Genomic DNA, 27,541 nt, shown 5'->3' with positions numbered 1-27,541 from the left:
AATTGTGTCTGTTTCTTTGGATACATCTGCAAGAACAGACACAACAAATACAAGATACATTCAAAATATAAGGAGACTTTCTATTTGTATGAAAAAAAAAAAAAATTTGTATATTCATCAGTATTCATGTTGTCCCCTTCAAAGTAATCCCTGTCAGGTACAATACGCTTGTGCCAACGCTTCTTCTGATCCTTGAAGCACTTCTCATAAGCACTTTTTGCTACAGCCTTGAAAACTTCCAGCAATGCAGTTTTTATCTCCTCAAACATTGAAAATCTTCATCTGTTCATTGGTCTCTTCAGTTTTGGGAACAGGAAAAAGTCACAGGGGACCAAATCCAGTGAATATGGTGGCTGAGGCATGATTGTCGTGTTGTTTTTGGCCAAAAAATCTCATACAAGCAATGATGAATGAGCAAGTGCATTGTCTTGATGTTTCCCACAATTCTGGACTTTTTTACGTATTGCTTCTTGCAAGTGGGGCATAACGTCAAGGTAATACTCTTTATTGGCCGTACAACCTTGAGGCAAAAATTCATGATGCACTACACCATGGTAATTGAAAAAAAAAACAGTGAGCAAAACTTTGACATTTGATCGAACTTGCTTTTTTTGGTCTTGACTCTCCAGGATGCTTCTGTTGGGACAATTGGGCTTTGGTTTCAGCATCGTAACCATAAACCCATCTTTTGTCACCAGTTATGACCATTTTTAGCAAAGCAGGATCATCATTGGCATTGAAATTTCCTGGCAGATTAAAGCTGTGTGCCGGACCAAGACTCGAATTCGGGACCTATGCCTTTCGCAGGCAAGTGCTCTACCAACTGAGCTACCCAAGCATGACTCATGACCTGTCCTCACAGCTTCAATTCTGCTAGTACCTTGTCTCCTACCTTCCAAACTTCACAGAAGCCCTTCTGCAAACCTTGCAGAACTAGAACTCCTGGAAGAAAGGATATTGCGGAGGCATGGCTTTGCCATAGCCTGATGATGTTTCCAGAATGAAATTTTCACTCTGCAGCGGAGTGTGCGCTGATATGAAACATTCTAGCAGATTAAAACTGTGTGCCAGACTGAGACTTGAACTCAGGACCTTTGCCTTTCGCGGACAAGTGCACTACCAACATTGACGTCATTCAAAGAGCTCCTGAGCGGTGCTCATGTGACGGTTCTTCTGCTAAAAATTGAGAAGTTTTGGAACAAACTTCACTGGCACGTCTCACGCTCAAAACATCTGAAAAAATTGCATGACACTAGCTGACCAATATGCCAACATCCTCAGCAACTTCTCTTATGGTAATTCAATGATTTTCGAAGACAATTTTCTTTACAGCTTCGATGTTATCATCTGTTGTTGATATGATGGGGCATCCAGAGCGAGGTTTGTCGTTGGCATCTTCACGGCCATCTTGGAAGAGCTTGTACCACTTGTATACCCTTTTTTTACTTAGAGCAGACTCACTGTATGCCACTGTCAACATTTCAAGTGTTTCAGAGCACTTTATTCCATTTTTCACACAAAACTTGATGCAAATTCTTTGCTCCTTCATTTAAAAAAAAAAAAAAAAAATCAAAAATCACCGAGCACACTAAAATACTTCTAACCTTTCTATCTGTCAAAAACAAACGAAGTATGCTGTACTCTTAAAACTGTGTACATATGTTCGGGATATGTGTGCTAACATAACAAAGAAAAGAAAAGAAAAATAGGTAATCGAATGTATATTGCCCACGCAATTTGAAAAGTCACATTACTTTTCAAACAGCCCTCATATATATACACATTTGTTTTATGACAGAGTTGTTACGATGCATTTCAGTTTTCATTGAAAAGCACTTTTTATTGTAAATGGTACATACAGTGTGTAGAGCTGTTTTCTTTTTTCTGGCTACTGCTTTGAAGGCATTTTTATCTAGCCCATTAGCTGTAATCCATTGTCCAGATATTGACAGATAGACCCACATTTTCTGTATCTGGTGTTCAATTAGCGTGTATTGACCTTGATATCTGACATTATTTCTGCTTTTCCAAAACATACACTCCTGGAAATGGAAAAAAGAACACATTGACACCGGTGTGTCAGACCCACCATACTTGCTCTGGACACTGCGAGAGGGCTGTACAAGCAATGATCACACGCACGGCACAGCGGACACACCAGGAACCGCGGTGTTGGCTGTCGAATGGCGCTAGCTGCGCAGCATTTGTGCACCACCGCCGTCAGTGTCAGCCAGTTTGCCGTGGCATACGGAGCTCCATCGCAGTCTTTAACACTGGTAGCATGCCGCGACAGCGTGGACGTGAACCGTATGTGCAGTTGACGGACTTTGAGCGAGGGCGTATAGTGGGCATGCGGGAGGCCGGGTGGACGTACCGCCGAATTGCTCAACACGTGGGGCGTAAGGTCTCCACAGTACATCGATGTTGTCGCCAGTGGTCGGCGGAAGGTGCACGTGCCCGTCGACCTGGGACTGGACCGCAGCGACGCACGGATGCACGCCAAGACCGTAGGATCCTACGCAGTGCCGTAGGGGACCGCACCGCCACTTCCCAGCAAATTAGGGACACTGTTGCTCCTGGGGTATCGGCGAGGACCATTCGCAACTGTCTCCATGAAGCTGGGCTACGGTCCCGCACACCGTTAGGCCGTCTTCCGCTCACGCCCCAACATCGTGCAGCCCGCCTCCAGTGGTGTCGCGACAGGCGTGAATGGGGGGACGAATGGAGACGTGTCGTCTTCAGCGATGAGAGTCGCTTCTGCCTTGGTGCCAATGATGGTCGTATGCGTGTTTGGCGCCGTGCAGGTGAGCGCCACAATCAGGACTGCATATGACCGAGGCACACAGGGCCAACACCCAGCATCATGGTGTGGGGATCGATCTCCTACACTGGCCGTACACCACTGGTGATCGTCGAGGGGACACTGAATAGTGCACGGTACATCCAAACCGTCATCGAACCCATCGTTCTACCATTCCTAGACCGGCAAGGGAACTTGCTGTTCCAACAGGACAATGCACGTCCGCATGTATCCCGTGCCACCCAACGTGCTCTAGAAGGTGTAAGTCAACTACCCTGGCCAGCAAGATCTCCGGATCTGTCCCCCATTGAGCATGTTTGGAACTGGATGAAGCGTCGTCTCACGCGGTCTGCACGTCCAGCACGAACGCAGGTCCAACTGAGGCGCCAGGTGGAAATGGCATGGCAAGCCGTTCCACAGGACTACATCCAGCATCTCTACGATCGTCTCCATGGGAGAATAGCAGCCTGCATTGCTGTGAAAGGTGGATATACACTGTACTAGTGCCGACATTGTGCATGCTCTGTTGCCTGTGTCTATGTGCCTGTGGTTCTGTCAGTGTGATCATGTGATGTATCTGACCCCAGGAATGTGTCAATATAGTTTCCCCTTCCTGGGACAATGAATTCACGGTGTTCTTATTTCAATTTCCAGGAGTGTAGTTGTAAACCCGTTATTATGCTACATCTTTCAGTACATGAATTTGTTCGTTTGCCATTTCAAAATCTTCTGTCATTATGGCTGCATCATCCACATAAACTAAACAGCCTATTCCCACACCATTCTTCTCAGTCCAAATGCCCGAAAGGTATACACAAGTTCTGAAGTTTTAATTCCTTGCGCCGTTTTCGTATTATTTTTTCAACACATAATTGAAAAAGAATGGCAAGTCTCCATCTCTTGGGCAACCTCCTGTTATGACTTCAAGGAGTTTACAGAAACATCCTTGAAATTTTACTGTGGACTTTGTGTTAGTCAGTAGAAAGAGAACCACTGCTCAGAATGATGTCAAAGTTGAACAACATGTTTTTGGCACAGGAGGAAACATCATGGAACAGAAACATAATTGAACAAAATTTTACCAATAATGGAACTGTAAGTGTCTTAATGTAAATAGGGATGGCTACAAATCGGGGATGAATCACAGTATAACAGCTGTGGTCTGAGTTGCACTTTACCCCGCTCCAACTGTTCAGTGTGCATGACTGCACAAGTTCGGCAGTCAACATTTGTTAGTTAGGTTAGCCCCATCCACTAAGGCAAGATTGTACCACAGCAGATGGGAAAAAATGGTTTTCAACTGTCATGAGACTGAAAACTGCATAAAAAGCAAAATGAGATCAGTTTTTAATTGCCCCGGGACCAAAAACTGCATAAAAGGCAAAACAACATTGATTGTTAATGGTACTGTGACCAAAAACTAGAGAAAAAGCAAAAATATATCGGTTTCTAATTGTTGTGAGACTGATGCAACACATGTACATTAAGCTGTCCATTGTTTCCTGTCACAACTGGAAATCAAGAAACAGCATGTTCCACAACAGATCGCAGGGTCTCGGGGGTCACATTCAGAACGTGTTGTACAAGGCGTGCTTCAATTCAGCTACATTTAGTTGGAGCACTGAACATGATCTGGGTGGCCAGGCTGCAAGGAAATGATGGCTGTTAAATCTAGCATTTCCAAAATGCCTCTGCAGCAGCCACTTCATTGGCTATGCAATGTGCAGAGGAGAGCCATCTTGCATAAAAATGCAGAGATCCATGCTGTTGAAGGGTTGGAATGACATTGCTGTGCAAACAACATTCGTAGCATTTACCAGTGACCGAGACTGCAGGACTCATCTCCCCATGTGAGCAAGAAATTCCAGAGTGAACATTTGTCTTGCTGGCAGGTCAGCAGGAAGCAGCTCCTTGGTTTATTATGTATGGATAGCAATGCAGAATTTTTCGCAGGATTTTATGCACCAAGCTCGCGAGCATGTCCAATGTTCAGGCAGTTTCCTGTGGACTACATGTTTGTGCACCACCACTTGACCCCTCCTGCAGTGCTGTGGCCACGTATTTCAGAGTCATTGGATCAACTGCTTTCCTCATTCTCCCACACTGTACTTCAGAAGAACCTATCATTTCGAATTTTGTAATCATTTTCTCCAGACCCCAGCAGATGTCAGACCAATGCCTATTTTCATGCCCTTGAGTGTCCAGAACTTCTGCAGGACTACTCGCACACAGCCACTGTCCTTGTAAGGAGTGTTACCAGCATCATGCAATCCTTCATGGAGACAGTCAGATTGGGCATCTCGGATTCAAACTGAGCAACATCTGTGTGCTGTATGTCTGTTGGTGCACATATTCTGACACTTAAAGTGTCATCAGTTGGTGAAATTTTCATTACATTTTTTTTGGTCCATGGTGTTTCTCCTTTCATCAATAATATGCTTTTTTATAATTTGATGTCATTCAGAACAGTAGTTCTCTTTTTGCAGCATTTAGTAACTGGAACATTAATTATGAATACAATTTAGTAGTGTAGTAATTTCAGAAGAGCATTTCAGCCTTGGTCAACTACGTATACTTTCCCGAATCATCACACAACTGTTATTCTGTAATTGAAGTACTGAGAGAGTACCTCGAGGTAGGCCTAATCTTTGATGATTTTTGTTATTGTGTTTTCATTTTGCTACATATTCATTGATATTATATATATATTCTTGAAAGTGACTTCACTGTCCTACCTCAATTTCTGAATTCTGATAGTTTCTTCTTTACATATGTGGGAAGCACCAGTTACAGACAACTAGTGAAGAGACATAATATTTCTTTGGTCGACCAGCAGAATAGTGTTTACTGGTTTATTCTTTGTGAGTTTCTTCAGTTAGTTCTTTATTTGTCTGTTTGTCAAGTGATAATATTCTGTTGTAACCAGTAAAAAAAATACACTGTTATTACACTGTATTCTATAAGTGTGTGTTTTTTAGACTATGCTATGAGCAATACCTGTAAAATGGTGACCCCAAAAGCAAAAAAGAAAACAGCAAATTGAAGCATAGCGCAAAGTGAGATGGTGACTTCATGTGATGGTGATGGTTGAGACCGGATGGAAAAACAACTTTTATCCTTACAGGTTGTAAAGAAGGTTGTATACATGGAAGAACCCTGGAGATACTAAAAGGTATCAGATAGATTATATAATGGTAAGACAGAGATTTAGGAACCAGGTTTTAAATTGTAAGACATTTCCAGGGGCAGATGTGCAGTCTGACCACAATCTATTGGTTATGACCTGTAGATTAAAACTGAAGAAACTGCAAAAAGGTGGGAATTTAAGGAGATGGGACCTGGATAAACTGAAAGAACCAGAGGTTGTACAGAGTTTCAGGGAGAGCATAAGGGAACAATTGACAGGAATGGGGGAAAGAAATACAGTAGAAGAAGAATGGGCAGCTTTGAGGGATGAAGTAGGGAAGGCAGCAGAGGATCAAGTAGGTAAAAAGACGAGGGCTAGTAGAAATCCTTGGGTAACAGAAGAAATATTGAATTTAATTGATGAAAGGAGAAAATATAAAAATGCAGTAAATGAAGCAGGCAAAAAGGAATACAAACGTCTCAAAAATGAGATCGACAGGAAGTGCAAAATGGCTAAGCAGGGATGGCTAGAGGACAAATGTAAGGATGTAGAGGCCTATCTCACTAGGGGTAAGATAGATACTGCCTACAGGAAAATTAAAGAGACCTTTGGAGATAAGAGAACGACTTGTATGAATATCAAGAGCTCAGATGGAAACCCAGTTCTAAGCAAAGAAGGGAAAGCAGAAAGGTGGAAGGAGTATATAGAGGGTCTATACAAGGGCGATGTACTTGAGGACAATATTATGGAAATGGAAGAGGATGTAGATGAAGATGCAATGGGAGATATGATACTGCGTGAAGAGTTTGACAGGGCACTGAAAGACCTGAGTCGAAACAAGGCCCCCGGAGTAGACAACATTCCATTGGAACTACTGACGACCTTGGGAGAGCCAGTCCTGACAAAACTCTACCATCTGGTGAGCAAGATGTATGAAACAGGCGAAATACCCTCAGACTTCAAGAAGAATATAATAATTCCAATCCCAAAGAAAGCAGGTGTTGACAGATGTGAAAATTACCGAACTATCAGTTTAATAAGTCACAGCTGCAAAATACTAACACGAATTCTTTACAGACGAATGGAAAAACTAGTAGAAGCCAACCTCGGCGAAGATCGGTTTGGATTCCGTAGAAACCCTGGAACACGTGAGGCAATACTGACCTTACGACTTATCTTAGAAGAAAGATTAAGGAAAGGCAAACCTACGTTTCTAGCATTTGTAGACTTAGAGAAAGCTTTTGACAATGTTGACTGGAATACTCTCTTTCAAATTCTAAAGGTGACAGGGGTAAAATACAGGGAGCGAAAGGCTATTTACAATTTGTACAGAAACCAGATGGCAGTTATAAGAGTCGAGGGACATGAAAGGGAAGCAGTGGTTGGGAAGGGAGTAAGACAGGGTTGTAGCCTCTCCCCGATGTTGTTCAATCTGTATATTGAGCAAGCAGTAAAGGAAACAAAAGAAAAATTCGGAGTAGGTATTAAAATTCATGGAGAAGAAATAAAAACTTTGAGGTTCGCCGATGACATTGTAATTCTGTCAGAGACAGCAAAGGACTTGGAAGAGCAGTTGAATGGAATGGTCAGTGTCTTGAAAGGAGGATATAAGATGAACATCAACAAAAGCAAAACAAGGGTAATGGAATGTAGTCTAATTAAGTCGGGTGATGCTGAGGGAATTAGATTAGGAAATGAGACACTTAAAGTAGTAAAGGAGATTTGCTATTTGGGGAGCAAAATAACTGATGATGGTCGAAGTAGAGAGGATATAAAATGTAGACTGGCAATGGCAAGGAAGCGTTTCTCAAGAAGAGAAATTTGTTAACATCGAGTATAGATTTAAGTGTCAGGAAGTCATTTCTGAAAGTATTTGTATGGAGTGTTGCCATGTATGGAAGTGAAACATGGACGATAAATAGTTTGGACAAGAAGAGAGTAGAAGCTTTCGAAATGTGGTGCTACACAAGAATGCTGATGATTAGATGGGTAGATCACATAACTAATGAGGAAGTATTGAATAGGATTGGGGAGAAGAGAAGTTTGTGGCACAACTTGACCAGAAGAAGGGATCGGTTGGTAGGACATGTTCTGAGGCATCAAGGGATCACCAATTTAGTATTGGAGGGCAGCGTGGAGGGTAAAAATCGTAGAGGGAGACCAAGAGATGAATACACTAAGCAGATTCAGAAGGATGTAGATTGCAGTAGGTACTGGGAGATGAAAAAGCTTGCACAGGATAGAGTAGCATTGAGAGCTGCATCAAACCAGTCTCAGGACTGAAGACCACAACAACAACATGCTTGCTGGAGGAGCTAGACAAAGACAAAGGAACTGCGAAGTCCAGCATGTCCGCCAAACTGATGATGAAAACTTAAATGCCAAAGTTCCTGCTGGAGAAGCCCATACTTTAGTTTGCAATGTTAGAGCTAGTATTTATGCAGAACAGTGTCACAAATGACTATACAAAGTTAGCAGTGGCAGTTAATAGCGTAGAGGCTCGAGCAGTGGAGACAGTATTGGATGTCATTTTGAAGTCTCCTACACACAATCAGTATCAGCATTTGAGACCTGTTGATCCAGCATGTGGGGAAATCTTTAGACCAATGGATGCAGCAGGTTCTACAGTGAGAATAAATTAGCGACGATGCTTTCCGAATTCTGGTGGCACCTCCGGCATACTGTGAAGGAGGCAGCAATGTCAGATGAGATGCTGCTGCATTTGTGGCTCATGCAGCTGCCGCCGTCAGTGAAAATGGCTTTAGTCACTTGTGGGCAGGATGACATTAGTTCTGTTGTGCCAATCGCTGACAAAGTACACTAGAAGTGGGGCAGACAGTTGCCTTAGCAATAACACAGGTAGCTGACAGCCGCAACCCAGCAGAAGCCATGGTTATATGACAGGAGCCAAGAAAGTCTGTCAATGAGCAGCTCCACATTCTAAAGCTACTGTTGGGCGCAATGCAGAAACAATTATCAGTGCTGGAATCGGACAGACGAGACAGCATGCAGAGTGGTAAAGTAGGGAGACATTCACCTGGTTAAAACAAGCAAAGGCTGTAGGGACAAGAGGCAGAGTATGTTGGTAAAGGCAATACATCCATCCACATGCAGACACCTGAGCAAGCTCCCCCACTCATGTTGTCCCATCGCTTGTAAGTGACGGACAGAAAGTCAGATTGATGTTACCTGATTGATGGGCATCACCCCTGCACCTTGTTAGGAAGAGAGACGACAAATGGAGGCCCAGTGGGGATTATTGGACGTTGAATGTATGAACACTACTGAACCGCTATCCCATACTTAACTTGCAAGATTTTATGAGTGCCTTTTGGACTATTTGAACACATCTACGTGCCATATCGACTGAAAAATGCTGGCTAGATATGGCAAAGATGTGTAGATGTAGTGCGAAAGCCAGTATAGCATTCACAATCTGTCAGTCAGTTAGTTTTCAGTTTATCAGTTGTCAAGTGATAATTTGCTGTTGTATTCAGTAAAATAAATGGTTACTGCATGGTGTCCTGTGAGTGTCTGTTTTGTAGATTGTGCTGTGAGCAATACCTATACATCTTTACCATTTTTAATGCCACAACTGGGTTATTTAACTAGTTTAAATACTTCATCATGCAATTTTCATGCTCATGGGGTGTTTTTACCTTAAAAATCATAGTTTAATTTTTTCATTTTGGTACCTGCAAATGATATTTTTTTACATATTCTGCCCCATGAGTAAATTCTTTTTTGTAAATTGTCATCTCTTTATGCCAAAAATGTCAGATTGTTTCTCTATAAGGGGCATGTTTAAAAGTGTGCCAGTCTTTCAAAACACCTGTGCCAAATTGGGCTTTCCATTCTTTTAATGCATAATCCAGGTACGTTTTAAGACTGTTGGTCATACACTGCACCCTTGCATGACCACCTTTTGTTTTTTTCAATATAAGCTGAATTAATTTATCATTTTTGTTTTTTCCAACTTAAGCTGAATTAATTTACCATTTAAATCTTTAAATCTTCATACAGGCTTCTCAGGGCATCTGTAAGATGTAAACGACAACCTCTTATTTCCATTATATTTAACAGTTTTTTCTTCTATTAAAATTATCTACAGCTTTTATGTAGATTATGAAGCTAGATGATTTTCTTCTGTTAAGTTCTCATCATATTTAATTTTTTTGTTACCACAAATACTGCAGTTGCTACTGCAGACTTTCTCTAACTAAAGCCCATTTCTTCATCACATAGCAGACATTTGGATATAATTTACAGTACATTATTCAAATTTGTGGCATGTAATTTGCATGCAGTATTCAGCAGAATTATCCACCCATAATTTTCACAGTTCTTATCACAATTACTATGGATTGTTGCCATACTTCGGCACTGTTAGTTTTCCAGCACATGGTAACATAATTGCAACACTCTGAGATGAGAGATCAAACCATAGCAGGTTAAAAGTTCCTTATTTATGCCATTTATAATAACATATTCGTTTTTAATATTAGCCATCATATGCAGAAGAGGAAGCAGTTTTTAAATCAGTATTTATTTATTTATTTAAGAAGCAGCCACTTGACTGTATGCTAAATAAATATAACTCGGGTACTGAGTGCTGCGGGTTTTGAATCTGCGCCAGACGGCGTGGACCACGATTACCACTAGAGGTCTCTGCAGCCATCGCACCATAAGCCATGGCTGTGCACGCTTCTGGCCCGTGTATAATGTGAGGGCACCACTGTGGAGCACGTGGTCCCAGCAGCCAGTAGCGATGTACCCTATCCTGCCTATCACTTAGCCAGGCAGTCCGATATTCGCGTGAGTCTCTCGATATCTTGCTTACAGACATCGTGTTTACTTTGTTTATTTCCGTGTCCGAGTGGATGTTGTTGATTTCATGAGGTTTTCTCTTGTGACCCCATTGCTTCTTGTGTGTTGCTGTTCTTGGTGCCTTGCTCAGTCATCTGTCATTGTGTGTGTCCACCCTTTTCCGTTCGCCCATCTTGTTTGTTCGCGGGCCGCTCCCGTTCGGTCCCGCTGCACTTTCATTCACGGCCACCCCACAACTGGAATGGTCGCATTTACAACAATAACGATTCACATGTTCCTGTTTTTTAAGGCTTTTGTGACTTCTGTTAGCACTTCCATGTCAAGAGTGTCAGTTGCTTTCATGCCCCGTTTACACATTTCACAGAGAACTTCGCATTACAGTATTGAGTTTGATTTACAAGACCCTAATAGTCTTTTATCACTTCTTTACGCAATTTTACAGTTACCGTTGCACATTCCATCAAAGAAACGTACCTCACAGGCAAACAAAGCACATAAGAACAAAACACAACAATTATGTTTAAGACCTCATTGTTATTCAGAGCTGACTGATAAACAGCAGCTTAGGTAGTAGAGTGATATGTCAACTGTGGACAGAACAGAAGATGGGACCAAACTTGTGCTCTGATCACAAATTGATTGTTGCTATGGTAGCTGTCCTGTAAACAACTGAAGATGTTAAACCTGTAACATGCATCTGCTGCAAAATGAAAGTCACTTGTTGTGGCAGACCCCATATTTATTTTGGCATATCTATCTGTTTTGTATTATAACCTGCAGTATGCCATTTCAAGGTAATGGCACAGTGAAGATTTATCACAAAACTCATCCTTATCAGTAAATGTCATTTAATGATGCATCAACAATATAAGCCTTCATGAGAGACTTTCTACATCTTACCATTGTTAATGCATCCTGGAACTTTCTTAAGAATGCTATACAAGTATGTTTTGCAATATTCAAAGTTATTTATATTTCTGTCTGATTAGAAAGTGACTGAAATAAATATTTGGCTGTTTATTTCTGAATATGTGGTAACTTCTGAGTGTGTGGTTAGGTGGGGACTTAAGAACAACTTAAATAACCATGGGTGAAGCAAGCAGCTTATTCTTCATTGTCACAAATATTTTGCTGTTTATTTCAGAATACATGGTGATTTCTGAGTGTGTAGTTAGGCAGGAATCTAAGAGTACAGCTTAAATTGCTGCAAGTTAGGTGAGCTGCAATGACATGTGCAAGATGAAACATGTCTTAAGCCACTTCAGTTTGGAGCAGATGGATATTATAGGTTTAACATCTTGTGTAAACAATTAACTGTCAGTCACTTTGTTATTCTAATCCATGTAGTGTATAATGACCTTGTCTTCAGTAGTACATTAAAGCCTAATCTTCATTTCACCGTTCTTCACCATCATTGCCTTTTTTATTTTTTATTTTAACTGTGCAAGTTTGTTGTCCAATCTCTTTTGGAACATGCCTGTGTCACATGTCTTCACTGAGCAAAAATACTTTATAAGCCTCTTTTCGTGGTTTTCCTTTTCGTATCACTCCTCCTTTTGCATATTGAATATCTCCAATATTACAAAGTAGTGATCAGATGCTGTAACACATCATCAAGATACTTATGTGTCTCTTGCTTCTCCATCCATTTTCCTGCTGATAATATAGTCCATAAGGGACATATACTGTGGGATATTGCATTTCTGAAAAAATGAGTTAGTTATTTTCAATCCATTGAAAGTCAAAAACTTTCTTGATACTTTTCCATTCTCATTAATAGTATGTCCTCCCATTCTTCTGCTATGTGTTGAATTGATAACTTTCCAATTAGTGCACTCTTATCTCAGAATGAAATTACCTATGACTATTATTTTATTTACTTAGCATTTGTTGAAGTACATTATAGACAACTTTGGATTCTTCTGTTTTATTTTTTTCAGCTGCACAAAACATAATCATTATTAGGCTCCTTCCATGCTCTTTTCATGTCAGTGGTAGTGTAAACTGGTACAGCCTTTTATTTTATTTTCCCACTTCATGTATATATGCTTCATTACCGTGTTACTTACTCTTCGTGTTATACTGTCAAGAAATATTCCCCTAAATATTTGTCCCCTTGGCTTTTCTTCTTGTTATGGAAATTGTTACTACATTAGTTGGCTTCAATATTAGTTAGAAATCCAGAATCACCAGTGATTCTTCATGGTTTATTTATCTTCTGCGAGATCCTTCTGATATTGCAAGACAGAGTATTGTAAGTAGTTTTAATGTCCCTGGACGATTTACAAACCTCAAATTCCGGATACAATTCATACTCTTAACAGAGGTAGAGCATTTCCTCTGACTACCAAATATTGATAGTAAAGCAATAATAATTCTCCAGAGCCCTGTTCGCTAAGCAGAGTACACTGATAGTTGGTCACATGGATTCTGGGCAATGGGTTTTGTGTTCACATCACCACCCTACTAGTACTCCTACAGTTTTTCTGTTGTGCACATTGTTCTCTGCACTGAAACTGGGCATAGCTATCAGACTGTTCATATTGCTTATTCGCTTGTACATTTTTACAGCTTTTTTAATCTTCCGTCATGCACGGTGTTCTCCAATCTGAGATCAGGTGTGGGTATCAAACTATTCAGGTTGCTTATTCACTTGCTTTTATCAGAACAGTACTAACAAGAAGGTTTCATTGCTGTTGACTGTTTACAAATAACTGACAAAAAATTAGATTCTGTAATTTTTGTTCCATGCTCCTGTGCAGAATTTTTAAACAGCACTTTTTGGCAAGAAATTTAGGGGTAAATTTTATTTTATGAAGTAGATATCAGTGTGATAGCAACATTCTGACAAAACATTTAGTGGATAACATTTATTTGCAGGACATTGAACGAGTGCGGAAGAGATTTAGATCCTATGATGAATTGAAAAAGAAATTTGAAGAATTAAACTTGAATATAAAAACTGATCTAGAATTATTGAATGAGTTGCTTGCAAAGTTCAGAGCAAGTGAACTGAAAGAGGATGAGGGTGAAGATGAATTAATAGCTATTTTGACTGATCTAGAATATATGGTGCACCAAGTGGACAATGCAAAGGAGTTTGTTCAAGCAGGAGGGTGAGTACTTACTCTAAATTGGATAAAATTTCACTGAATTTTTTAATGAATTGATAGAAATCTATAATTTAAATTAAATAGTTTAAGAAATATTGTTACATAACAATAAGAATTAGTTTTTGGTTAGATTATCTCTATCAATCTCTGTGCTTTCAGTGTGACACTTCTACCTGGTAAAAAGTATGAGCACATTATTGCAGTAAATAAATTATAGTATGCAATAAATTTTTATAAAGATGGCAGAGGCAGCAACGATGATGTGCTGTCTGCACAAATGGATATTGAAAAAGGATCTTTAAAAAATGGAGATCAAAGCAGTTCACTGAAATTGATTTGTTCATTTACTCTTGATTTAACTTTCTGCAGACTGTTTTCCTTTTTTCCTTTGTTACACATGGTCCCAAGAAGTGATATCCTTGTTGTAACTTCTGCTTAAATGGCTGAAACTGAATAAAAATTATTTTAAAGTATGAAGATGAGTGTTCTGTCACCCACGAAGTTTATTTATCAGCAAAATTCTACATGTGTGTACAATCAATGTTTGAAGGTTAACGAATCTAAGGACTCCGGAAGCACAAGTCACTGATGAAGCAGTGCTGTGTGATGTACAGCTGTGACCAGGATATTCATGTGAATCATGAATAAGGTGTTATTTCGCAAAAAGCTTAACATTTGCTTGAAACATTAGATGTTCATGAACAAATTATTTAAAGAGTAATATTTCCCAAAATAGAAGTTGATGTGTTGTCTTCCCTTGTCACTGGTGTGCAAATGTGGTGTTTCAGTGAAGCGATTAAAACACAGGTAAAAAGCACAGATTTCAAAAAGGCTGCATCTTTTTCATTGTATCCAGACTGCAGTAATCCAGTATCAGAAACCACAGCAATCACATTATCAAATGGTCCAAAAGGAATATCATCTTCATAATCAAATCTGTGCCACATACATGTTAAGCTGCTCATTATCTCAGTACAGAGAGTTAGTTGTTGATACTAAAATGAAGGCATATGATGAAATACTGATCATGTGGCATGACCTGTGGTTTGTCAATTTGAAAATTACTTGTGCTTCTGTAGGTTTTAAAAAAATTAACGTTCTAACATCGGACATGAATGCCCTATTTTTGCAGGTAAATAACTTTGATGGGTAGTAGAACACACATACATATCTGTATTTTGAAATCATTTTTATTTCATTTTAGCTTCTTGAGCTTGGATACTCCATTGTAAGACCTCTTGCTTCAGCATAAGAGTTAATTCTAAGATTATCATCAACGCCATTGTTCCATGTCTATTGACAGGCTAGTAATGCTATATGTGTTACGGTTTTTTCTATAACTGTACCTCTGTCTCTCTATTAGCAAACTGTAAAGGTTTTATGTATAGACATTGATTATTCGCAGTATTCTTGGAATAAGGAGTAGTGGAGTGCATTTGTGTGGGAATAAAATCTGTTGGTTTTGATTTCTTATGGTTAGCACCTGTCATTATTGTTGACTTTTATCTAATGTAGTTCTGCTGCAGTAAACCGTAAACATCAGATGTTTATAAAGATGCATATTTACATATGAATATGCATAGTAAAAAGTGATTCCATGAATAATAATAATAATAATAATAATAATAAACTAATTACATTTCATTTATTTTAGTCACAGATCTGGTAGAGCAGAAGAATAACCATCTGAAATAAATAATAAATCGAGCATATCATAATGAGCAAAGAAGTGTGATTATTTTTTTGTTTGTTTTTGTGTGTGTGTGTGTGTGTGTGTGTGTGTGTGTGTGTGTGTGTGTGTGTGTGTGTGTGTGTGTGTTTTATTATTCCACAGAAATGATCACATGGCAAAACCTTCCCTTTGTTTTTAGGATTTTGGAGATACTGCCATTGCTGAATGCCACCTCTCCGCGACTACGTTCAGTCGCAGCACACTTATTGGGCTCAGCAGCGCAGAGCAATCCTAGAGTGCAGATTGCTCTGCTAGAGGCAGGTGCACTTCCAGCACTCGTTCGTGCTGTTGCACTAGACACAGATCCCACAGTTCGTTCTCGTGCACTGTTTGCCTTATCTTGCCTTATTCGCAATTTTCCAATTGCTCAGGCACAGTTTGTAACTGAAGGAGGTTTGTCAGGCCTTGCAGAATTGTTTGCTGGTGGTGATAGCCATGACAAACTAAAACTCCAGGTATGTTTTGTAAATGTTAAAAATAGAAAAGTCATTGTTACAGAATTATTTTATCCTGGACCATGTAATCGTAGTTGGTCTCCAGAAAGTAATACACCTTTTACAATCACAATATAACTAGTAAAAATATTTTATATCACAACTATATAACTTGTATTGCTTCTCTAGATAATCCTCAGTAAATTCAAACACTAGCTGTATTGTGTAGTAAGGGTCTCTTTTTATCCCTGCTTTATATTCATGCCTTCTCCATTGCCAGATGATTGAGAAAGGCAGTGACCACTTATTTCAGCTCTTCATCACTGTGAAATATTGTTCATTGGGAAAATCTTACAATTTTATGAAACTGTGATGAGCAAGAAGCCAAATCAAAGTTATAGTGTTGGTGACCAAAAATTTCAGAGTTGAAACTGTTGGGAGAAATTGCAATTTCACTTGTGGTGAGGCATTTTCATAGAAGAGCACATTGACAATTCTGAACTGCCATCACAATCTGCATAGAGCTTCACTGAATATGTTAGTTTAAGATTAAAAAAAGATAAGGAATAAACCATTCTGCTTCAGAAATGATTCCATGTATTTTGGTACTGAATCTTTATCTTTTGTGATCTGATTAGAGAAGAAGCATAACTGACATTTGCTCAAATGTACACAATTAAGACCACAGTTTTTATTTCTTGTTGCAGTTTGCATCAGTATTAAGATTTTTTTATTCAAGCAAATTCCCAAAACATTTAAAGATACAACTACTCACTTACTTTTATGCTCATCAGTATATTGTTGTTGTGGTCTTCTGTACAAAGACTGGTTCAATGCAGTTCTCCACATTGCTCTGTTACATGCCAACCTCTTCATTTCTGCAAATAACTAGTGCAGTCTACATCCATTTGAACCTGATTATTTTGTTCAAATATTCTGTCCCTCTACAATCCTGCTCCCTTTTGCTTTTCTCCATAGACTTGATGTGTCAAGACTTCTTCTATCAACTGATCCTTTCTCTTAGTCAAGTTGTGCCATAAAATTTCTTTTCTCTCCAGTTCCTCATAAGTTATTCTATTAACCCTTTTAATCTTCAGCATTCTTCTGAACCACCACATTTCAGTACTTCTATTTTCTTCGTGTCTGAACTATTTATCATCTGCATTTCACTTCTGTGCAACGCTCCACTCCACTGGTTCTGGTCGAAAAAAATCGATTTTCGGTTTTCATCATATTTCAATAGATTTAGGTTATATTTAAGTACTCTGAAAAGGATTTTGCTGAAAAATTTTTTTTTCGAGTATTTAAAGAGCATTTTCCTACAGCATGTGTTTGTGCCATGCCCACTTTTCTGTCACCCACTGTCAACCAACACACTGTCAACTCTAAGCCATGTGGAGATGCCATTATTCGCAAAATAGAATGTGCAGGCCATGTTCAAAAGTGTTTGGGAACAAGGTTGAGAAAACTAACGGTTGATATGAGAGGATAAATATTAGAAGATGGAAAATTGTTGACCGGACAGGGTCGGTTAACTAAAACTTAAATAGAAAACTTGCAGGTATACTGTGAGCAGGCAGTTAGGAGGAATAAAGAAAATCTGGAGGCAATAATGAGAGATGTTTGGGCCATATTCTTCCATAAGTCCTCAACTGATGATAAGACATGTCATGGATTGTGTCCATCAGGAGAAAATTTGTGGTGCAAATACAATAGGGCTCAGGCAACTGGAGAGTCTTATTCTCACCAGCATTCTCTTCCTGCTGCTGTTATTACAGCAATTAAACCTATTTTCAGACACTTGGTTGCATGGGCAGACACAGAACCCAAATGAATGTTTCAACAGCATAATTTGGAACCGCCTTCCTAAAACTGCATTTGTAGGCATGCACACAATGAAACTAGGAGTTCATGATGCTGATATTACATATTGAAAAGTGTTGTGTACTGAAAAAGCTAATCCTGGTGAAAGTATGATCACTGGGCTGCAACATTGCAATAAAATGAGGATAGCCAATGCAGACAGGTCTGCATCTAATATGGCCAAGAAAGCAAGACAAACATCCAGGAAGGTGAAAAAGAAACTGGAAGACCTGCTAAAGGCCAAAGAAGGGCCATCATATGCAACAGGAGAGTTTTAATTAACTGTAAGTAACAAATTTCAAAAGTTTTTTCTTTAAAGTCAATTTCCCGCAAACTAAAATTTTCAGTACATATGCCCCATTATATCAGAAACTATCATCGATAAATGAATGAAATTTTCAGAGACTCTGGTACTACATTCATGAATAGTCCCCCATTAGGAAGTTCACAAAAAAATATTTTCTGAAGGAAAAAACTTAATATTTTTTGTTAATAAATTTAAAAAAGTATTTTTTTAAAACTATAAAATGGATAAAGTAGATTTTAGTACAGCTGACTCTATTAGCACCATGTAACATACAGTAAAAATATTACGGTCGTGCATCAAATGTTTTTTCTGAAATGGGTCAAATACTGCCTAAATTAACATGGGTTAGATAGGCAGGGTGTGGTCCCCTTAAGGTAACCCCAAAGAAGAAATTGCAAGGGGTTAAGTCACATGACCTGGTTGGTTGCCATTACACAAGATGTGGCATTGGTAACTGCTCCTGGAGCAATTCAATCATTTCATGGGAAGAATGACAAGTGGCACCATACTGCTGAAATCACAACTCTTGACTGTCCATTACATTGAAATGAGGCCATAAAAATCTCTAATCATCACATGGATAAGTTTCCATTTAACTATCGCAGCTTGTCCTGTCTCATCTTCAGAAAAATAAGTGCTGGTGATGCTACCCACTGAAAGCCACACCATGCTTCCACTTCCTGTGAATACATTTCCCTCTCATGAACCATGCAAAAATTTCCTACACCCCAAATATGGCAGTTCTGTTGATTCATAAATCCATTTAAGTGGAAGTGAACCTTGTCACTAAAGATGATGATACTTGCAAAACTGTTGTCTTCTCAAAAACCCTTGAACAGAATATTGCCTCTTCTCATGATCAGATTCTTTCAGCTACTGCACTAACTGAATACTGTAAGAGTGGTAATAGAGATCGTACTGGAGAATTTGCTGTACTATGCCCAGTTCTTGGGAATAGTGAAAAACTGATGTCACTAGACTAACAGCCACACTGTCACAAACCACCACAATATTTTGCACAGATTGGCCAGAATAAGGATACCCAGAACACTTAATGTTCTCTGCTGAATCAATTTAATTGAACTTTGCAATAAGTCTGCAAATTGGTGAGTTTTTTTTTACATTGCACAGTAGAATCTCCCAAAGATTTCGCACAGTTGTTGTATAGTTTTCTATGTTTTGATAAAATGTTTTCACTATTGGCACGTGCTGCACAGTAGTAAACTGCTACACGATCAGGCATACTGTGAAGAAATGTGAGAAATCCAAACTGAAGCAGAAATCTGAATGTTTATGGAAACCAAAATGATACACCTCAGAGTGATCAACTAACAAATAAAAATGTACTGCACAATTCAAAATGACACACTTTTTGAAGGACACTTTACTTTTGTTGATTTTTATGTTGTTATATCCTTTCAAGACACTATATATTCCTGCAAACTGCTCTTCTGAATCCTTTGCTGTTTCTGAGAGAATTTTAATGCCATCGGCAGACCTCTTGGAACTTTGCTTTCCAAATCTCTCTGTACTTTTCTTTACAGCTTGCTCAGTCTACATGTGGAATAACGTTATAACTTTGGGGTGGGTTACAATGCATTTTCACTCCCTTCCCAACTAATACTTCCCTTTCAATTCCTTTGAATAGTATAATTGCAGTCTGTTTTTTGTACAAGTTGTAAATGACTGTTTGCTCCCTGTATTTTGTCCTTGCTACCTTTAGAATTCCAGAGAGTGTATTCCAGTCAGCATTGTCAAAAGCTTACTTTAAATCTAGAAATGTTACAAACTTAAGTTTGCCTTTCTTCAGCCTATGTTCTAAGTTAAGTTGTAGGGTCAGTATTGCCTCCCAGGTTCGTATATTTGTCTGAAACCCAAACTGATCTCCCCAAGGTCAGCTTCTTTGTCAGTTTTTTCCATTCTTCTGTAATTTGTGGCAGTAGTTCACAACCATGATTACTTAACTGAGAGTTCCAAAATATTCACACCTGCCTTCTTTGGAATTGGAATAATTACATTCTTTTTGAATCCCGAGTGTAGTTTGCCTGTCTCACATATCTTGCACATCAGGTGGAATAGTTTTGTCATGGCTGACTCTGTCAGTAATCCTGAAGTAATTTTGTCTACTCCAGTGCATTGTTTCACCTTTGAACTTTCAGAGTCCACATTGAGGTTGACTTCTCACTCGTGGTCAACTGGGAGATTGTTTCACAGTGTGGTAGACAGCAAAAGACTTTTAGGGGGGTGGAGGGGAGCAGCGTGTAGACTGTCCGGACCTATACCTCCTTATTCACATAGTCTCCAATTTTGTGACTGTCGTGTTACAATCCACACCTCACGCATTGAGAGTGTCTCGCACAGCACGTCCAGGCCCTGGTTGTATTCCAGGGGCTGTCCTCCAGTTGGGGGAGGGAGTGTCAGTTTCTTCATTCCCTACATCTATACCACTGGTGGTTTCCACACCATTGGTGCAGCCAGAGGTGCCTAGTCATCCTCTGGCATTAGGGATGATGACACCTGTCAAGATACCCTCCTCTCAAGACAAGGACTAACAGCCACAGCCTGCAGCTGAAGAAAAGTATGGTTCTCTTTGCTCCCAGAAGATAAAATGAGGAAATCTTCTCAGAAATCTGTCCCAGAAGAATAAGCAGAAAGGCAAACTACTTTCTGAGGCTTCGGACCTTCTGCTTCCCAGCCTTGCTGTAGTTGAGCCTCTGCACATGGACGACAACAGATCATGCAGTCAGCTGGCAAAGCAATCACACTCATATTTTCCATTTACCACTTTCTCAGAGCTGACACACGAACACTCCTGCAATGGAACCATAATGACTACTATTTCCATTTGCCTGAACTCTGTCATCTAATGGCTACTTATTCTGCAATTGGCATAGTGCTTCAGGAAACATGGTTTAGGGAACGCAGCTCCCTGCTCTGATAAACTACCACCCCTACTGGACTAATTACATTAATGTCGAGAGAGCGTCCAGTCATATCTGTATCTTCATATGCTCCGATATTTTCAGCGAGCAGGTGCCCCTTACCACTGCACTAAAAGCCGTAGCCTTCAGGGTCTACCTGTCAGTTGGGATGACAATATGTAATGTTTATTTCCCCAGATGGACCTTTCCATTATCACGAGCTGTTAAGAGTTAGGAGAACAGCACCCTGCCCCATTCCTCTTATTGGGGGACTTTAATGCCCATAATCTTCTGTGGGGCGGCGACACTATGTCTCACAGAGGCCAAGTACTAGAACACATCCTTTCATAATTAGACGTCTGCCTACTCAACACTGGATCTGCAGCCCATTTCAGTATAGCCCCCAGAACATTTTCAGCTTTTGATCTCACAGTTTGCAGCCTGAGTATTTTACCCCTGATTCAGTGGTGAGCCCAGAGTGATCTTTTTGACAGTGACCATTTTCTTATTGTTCTCTCCTTCTCTGCTCGGACATCTAGAACATGCTCCATTTGGGTAGCTTTGGAAAGCTGATTGGCAGGCTTTCTCCTCTGCAGCTTTTTCAGCTAGTTGTGTGATGGATATTGACAAATTGGTACAATACCATACTCCTCCGGCTCATTCAGATGACTGCATGTGCCATGGTGGTCTGAAGATATAGCCGCAGCTATCAGGTAATGCCACAGGGCACTTAAACAGCCCAAGCTCCATCCCTCTATGGATAATTTAATAGAATTCAAGAGAATCTGGGCGAAAGTGCGGTTTTTAATAAAGAAAAGGAAGCAGGGGTGTTGGGAGAACATGTCTCAACTATGTGATTCTACACCCCATCGTCCCAAGTACAGACTAAACTCCGCCACATTTGCGGCCTTCCATCATCCATGGCAGCTCCTGGCATTCTTGTAAATGGCAATATCTGCTCTGATCCTGTGGTACTTGCTGAATGTTATGCGGCGCACATCACTGAAGTGTCCACTTGCAGTAATTGCCATCCTCATTTCTTGGCCTGAAAACATCTTACTGAGTGTGACTTGTTATCTTTCCATGCACATGGCTCTATCTCATACAAATGCTCAAACACTTTTGTGCTGACAGCAAGAAACATATCCTCTGGCTTTTTAATTGCATTTGGCAAGAGGAAGTATTTCTCTCTCAATGGTGGGAAGCTATTATTATTCCTGTCCTGAAATCGGGAAAGGAACCATATATTTTAACAAATTACCTGCCAATCTCTCTAACGAATGGGCTGTGTAAGCTATTCGAACAAATGGTCAATCACTGTCTTTGTTGGTGCCTTGAAGCCAGAAGCCACATACCATTTTTATTTATTTATTTTTTTTATTTATTTACATTTTCTTTGCATGGAGCCATCATAATGATGGATTTTGCAAATGTCAGACTTAATTCTATGGTTATATTTATACTTATAAAATACACTATATTCTGTAGCTGTTGCTTCTTATGTTTATTTTTTTACATTTATCACATTACAACTGATATGCTAATGCCTCATGTTACAATCACTACCATAAAATTCAGTGAAAGAATATAAACATTTTTCTATTAGAAAAGATTTTAATTTTGTTTTAAAAACATTTCCCGTGTACATTTATAGAGAGTTTGGTAGCTTGTTATACCAAATAAAACCACTGATGTATGGACTTCTATCAGTCATTTTTAACGTTGTTCTGTTACGGAAATAGTTACACTTTGTTCTAGTGTTGTGATCGCGTACATCACTGCCCTTGATAGCTTCCGTTGGTTGACTTATAAAAAATACAACTATTTTGAAGATGTACAGAGAATATATTGTCAGATATTCATGCTGCACAAACACTTCACGACATGAATCTCTATATCCCATCCCATGTATAAGTCTTATTGCTCTTTTCTGTAGTAGTAGTATTCTTTTTAAATGTGCATCAGCTGCACAGCCCCATAGTTCAATTCCATAATTGAGAAAGGGGTAAAGTGTTCCATAATATACTAATTTCAGTGCTTGGCTAGGAACTATCTTTGCGAGCTGGCTGAGGAGATATATGGCACTACTGACTTTTCCGCATACGAAATTAATGTGGTCAACATATACACCCAGGAATTTGCAGTTACCATTTTCTGTTGCAGAGATATTACACACACTATTCATATTGTTGTGATGAGAACTGCCTGTTTTAAATGTCAGTAGTTGAGATTTGGTGACATTCACCTTGAGTCCCTGATCATTGAAGTATTTTGTTACTTCTGTTACACCACTAGTAGCAAGAGATTCTAGCTCTTTAGATTCGCTCCCATAGAATAAGATTGACGTGTCATCTGCATAGCTTAAAATATGGGAGTTAATGGGTTGTGCAATGTCGTTGATATATATAAGGAAGAGAAAGGGTCCAAGGATTGAGCCCTGTGGTACACCTTGTAATACAGGTTCACTGGTGGTCTGGGAGTTCATGATTTTATTATCTAGTTTGTATGACAATTTAGTGCTTTGCTTACGATTCAACAGGTACGTGGATAGAAGATTCGTGGCTTGATCCCCAATACAATAAGATTTTAGCTTTTTAAGAAGTACCCTATGGTTTACCGTATCAAATGCTCTTGTCAAGTCGAAAAATATACCTGCAGTCTGCATCTTCTGGTCCAACAGACAGTAAACTTCATGGATGAACTGTGTAACTGCTGTGGTTGTACTTAGCTCTTTTCTGAAGCCATGCTGCGAATCTACAAGCAGTTTATGTTTTGTGAAAAAGGCACTTAGCTGAGAAAGGATAATGCTTTCGAATATCTTACTAAAAGTGGGAATTAATGATATTGGTCTATAGTTGGAGACTTCTTCCTTACTTCCCTTTTTATACACTGGCTTCACTACACTCATTTATAGAACCGTTGGATAAATGTTTTCTCTAATGCTGCAATTAATCAGGTGAGTAAGAGGTTTAGAAATTTCTTTTAAGCATGCTTTAGTAATAGCACTGGATACACCATCCCATCCAGATGAAAATTTTTTCTTTAGCATGTATATTGCCCTGCGAACCTTCTGCTCATTCACTTCCACAAATTCAAATTCGGTACACTGGGTGAGATGGCACCGGATCTCTATCTGTGAATCTGTAATATGGCTTGATTGTTCACCAGAAATGTAGTAGTTATTAAAAATATTACATATAGTATCTGGTTTTTTTTATAATGTTACCATGATGTCTTATGCTGAGTGGTTCCATGTTCATTTTTTTTCGGTATTTGTCAATCAGTTCCAAGATGCTTTGCTTATGTTGTCAGACTGTTCAATTGTTTTGCTGTTAATCTGCTTCCTTGGATTGACAATTTCAGTTTTATAAGTTTGCTTGGCCCTATTGTATTTTTCCTTGAAAACTTGCATAGTAGTAGCTTTATAAAGCATGATTCTGAAGTGGGTTTTTGGGCTTTCCGGTCCACCACAGATCACCTGGTTTGTTTGGTATCTGCAGTGCGCAATGCTTTTGCACATTGCCAACATCTGATTGCTGCGTTCTTTGACCTACAGTAGGCATACGATACCACCTGGTGACATCACATCCTCTCTACACTACATGAGTGGGGTTTCGAGGGCAGTTTACCCATTTTTATCCAGAATTTCCTAGCTCTCAAATTTTTTTAGGTCCGGATAGGTTCAGCTCTCAACAACCACTATGTACAGGAAGCTGGAGTCCCTCAGGGATCAGTTCAGAGCATAATGCAGTTTGCTATCGCCATCAGTGGTAGCGTAAATGCAGTGGGCCCCACTGTCACTGTACGTGGTTGATCTTTGCCTGTACTGTGCCTCTGCATCACTGTTCACTGTGCACCACTGAGCGATAGCTTTGGGAGGCTGTCTGGAGAGTCCATAATTGGACCCTGAACCACGCCTATCAATTTTCTCCTGGAGGATCATGAGTTATGCATTTTTGTCGACTCAGGACTGTGCACCCACACCTAGAAATTTATCTTGGTCACCAGTTACTCAAAGTCATTGACACTTTCCAATTCTTAGGTGTTTTATTTGACCACAAGCTAACTTGGCTGCCACATGTCCACCAGCTCAAGGCAACTTGTATGAAGAAGCTGAATGCTCTCAATTTTCTTAGTCACTCCTTGTGGGGCACGGACCGCACAGTTCTCCTGATATTTTACAAAGCACTGATTTTATTCCACTTGGACTATGGCTGTGTTCCCTAAGGGTTGGCAGCACTGTCCATACTGAGACTGCTGGACTGTGTTCACAACATTGGCATGCGTTTGGCAACGGGAACCTTCCATACGAGCCCTGTTGACAGCCCCCTAGCGGTAGCTGGTGTGCCACCACTATGGCTTAGTTGACAGCAGCTTGTGGCAAGTTACGCAGTCACAGTCTGTCAGATGCCTACCCATCCATGTCACTCAACACTGTTCCACAACCAGCAGTTCAGACTCTTTGCGCATTGCTCAAAACTGGGGAGACCATCTGGGAGCCGACTCAGTTTTCTACTGGAGAACCTCCTAGAGCTCCCTCTCAACATCCCATATGGGCTTACCATGTCCTATGATATTAATGGACCTCTTTTGTGGCCCCAAGAAGGATACTGATCCTACCCTTCTCCAACACCTCTTTCTTTCAATCCTCTACAATTATTCGGTATGCATCTACATAGATGGATTGAAAGTCAATGGCAGAGTCAGTTATGCTTTTGCACATGCAAGGGGACACAAGATGCACTCTCTGCTGAGTGCTTGCAGTGCATACATTGCAGAGTTGATTGCCATCTCTCAGGCTTTGCAGTATGTCAAATCCCAGGCCACAATGAACTTTCTGATCTGTAGTGATTCTATGAGTTGCTTAAAAGGCATAACCCTGTGCTATCCCAAAGATGTTTTGGTCGCCAACATTCAGGACATACTGGCTGACCTCTATAGCTCTGGAAAGATGGTGAGTTTCATCTGGACAATGAGCCACGTAGGCATATCATGAAATGAACTCTCTGACCACCTAGCAACTACAGGAGATCAACTTCACATCAGGACACCTGGCTCAGCCTTACGATTACAACTCCGATGCAATATTTTTATGCTCTGGTAATTGGAATGGTTGGCTACTACAACCCAAAAGAAGTTGAGAGTGATTAAAAGATCCACTAAGGTGTGACATACATCTTTCCAGGCCTCTCCGGAAGATGCCACTGTATTGTGCTGACTACACATTGGCCACGTGAGACTCAGCATGAGCTCGTTTTGCATAGGAAGGATCCTCCTCACTGCAGCTGTGGTAGTCTACTAATGATAGCATATGTTCTTTTGAGTGCGGATTGCTGGCTGATCTGCTGCCCACACTCAGCTTGCCCATCTCACTTGTGGATAACATGACAGACACTACCAAAGTGATGCATTTCAAGAGGGAAAGCAAGATTTCACTGTAACCTATAGTGATCTTCCACTTCCAGTGTTAGGGGTGGTTATGGGGGTGAGAGCCTCCCCCTGTGGTGGGTACCCACCGAGCAACTGCAGATTCATTTCTTACCCTCTCACCTTGTTATACTCTTAGCCTCCCGTGCAAGATGGTGCCTCATTTATCCCATTTCTTTTACCTATTGTGGTACAACTACCGTCACACCCTTTTAAACTCTTCAACTTGCTTATATAGTTTGAGCAGCCTAGTCCCCATTGTTTTCGGTTTTTACCTTTTCACATGTTTCTTTCATGTTGAGGAGGGACTGATGACCCCATTGTTTAGTCCTTTAAACGCATAATTATCAATCAGATGCAGTATCTTCCCCAGTTTCAGTGGAAGCCTCTCAGCCTGCAACATCTGGGCATTCACAGAGGGTGGGATTGTTGCTAGTTGGAGCTACGATGTTCATGCCTAATGAGGCCCATAGGAATACGGCTGCCCTACCAAGGAGGGGAAGAAGTCTGGTATGCACTCTGTGGGCATACCATGGAGAGTCATCTGAAATGTGCAATGGGTGCCTCCAGATGCCATTAAGCAATCAATGTGCATCCAACTGCAGTGTGTCACTTGGGTCGGAAGAGATTCTCTCTGGTTTTGGGCAGCTATGTGGAGTGGTAAAGACTGCCAGTGTTGCTTGTGAGATGAAGGCAGAGGTCACCATCTGTAGCATCATCGGCAGGACTAATTGCAGACCTTTTCTACAGAGCTGAGTTGAGGGTCTGAATCAGAGGATCAGATGGTTCTGTAACTGTGTAGGCTGGAGATTCCTTAACTTTTGCCGTAGGATAGTGGTGTTTTGGGTTGCACTTAATAGGACAGGAGTCCATTATACTCAGGAGACAGCTATACAGATAGTGGGGTTTTTGTGGAGTGGACTGGATGGTTCTTCAGGTTAGAAGGTCTCAAGGAAGTACAGAAAGGGCTCCAGTCTCAAAGGGTACAAA

General features: G+C 40.2%; 1 protein-coding gene across 2 annotated transcripts in view; it reads left to right on the top strand.

Annotated features, from left to right (window-relative positions):
* LOC124605537 (nucleotide exchange factor SIL1) overlaps positions 1 to 27,541 on the top strand; it is a 113,456-nt gene that overhangs the window by 43,846 nt on the left and 42,069 nt on the right. For both annotated transcript variants that reach the window (XM_047137290.1, XM_047137291.1), the window contains exons 3-4: positions 13,635 to 13,870; positions 15,739 to 16,054. In XM_047137290.1, the coding sequence (XP_046993246.1) occupies positions 13,635 to 13,870; positions 15,739 to 16,054 (552 nt within the window). The remainder of the gene's footprint in view (positions 1 to 13,634; positions 13,871 to 15,738; positions 16,055 to 27,541) is intronic.

Source organism: Schistocerca americana, chromosome 3, assembly GCF_021461395.2.
Source record: "Schistocerca americana isolate TAMUIC-IGC-003095 chromosome 3, iqSchAmer2.1, whole genome shotgun sequence".
Lineage (NCBI taxonomy): Eukaryota > Metazoa > Arthropoda > Insecta > Orthoptera > Acrididae > Schistocerca > Schistocerca americana.
The sequence above is the reverse complement of the archived record's forward strand: the minus strand, read 5'-3'. Positions and strand labels throughout refer to the sequence as shown.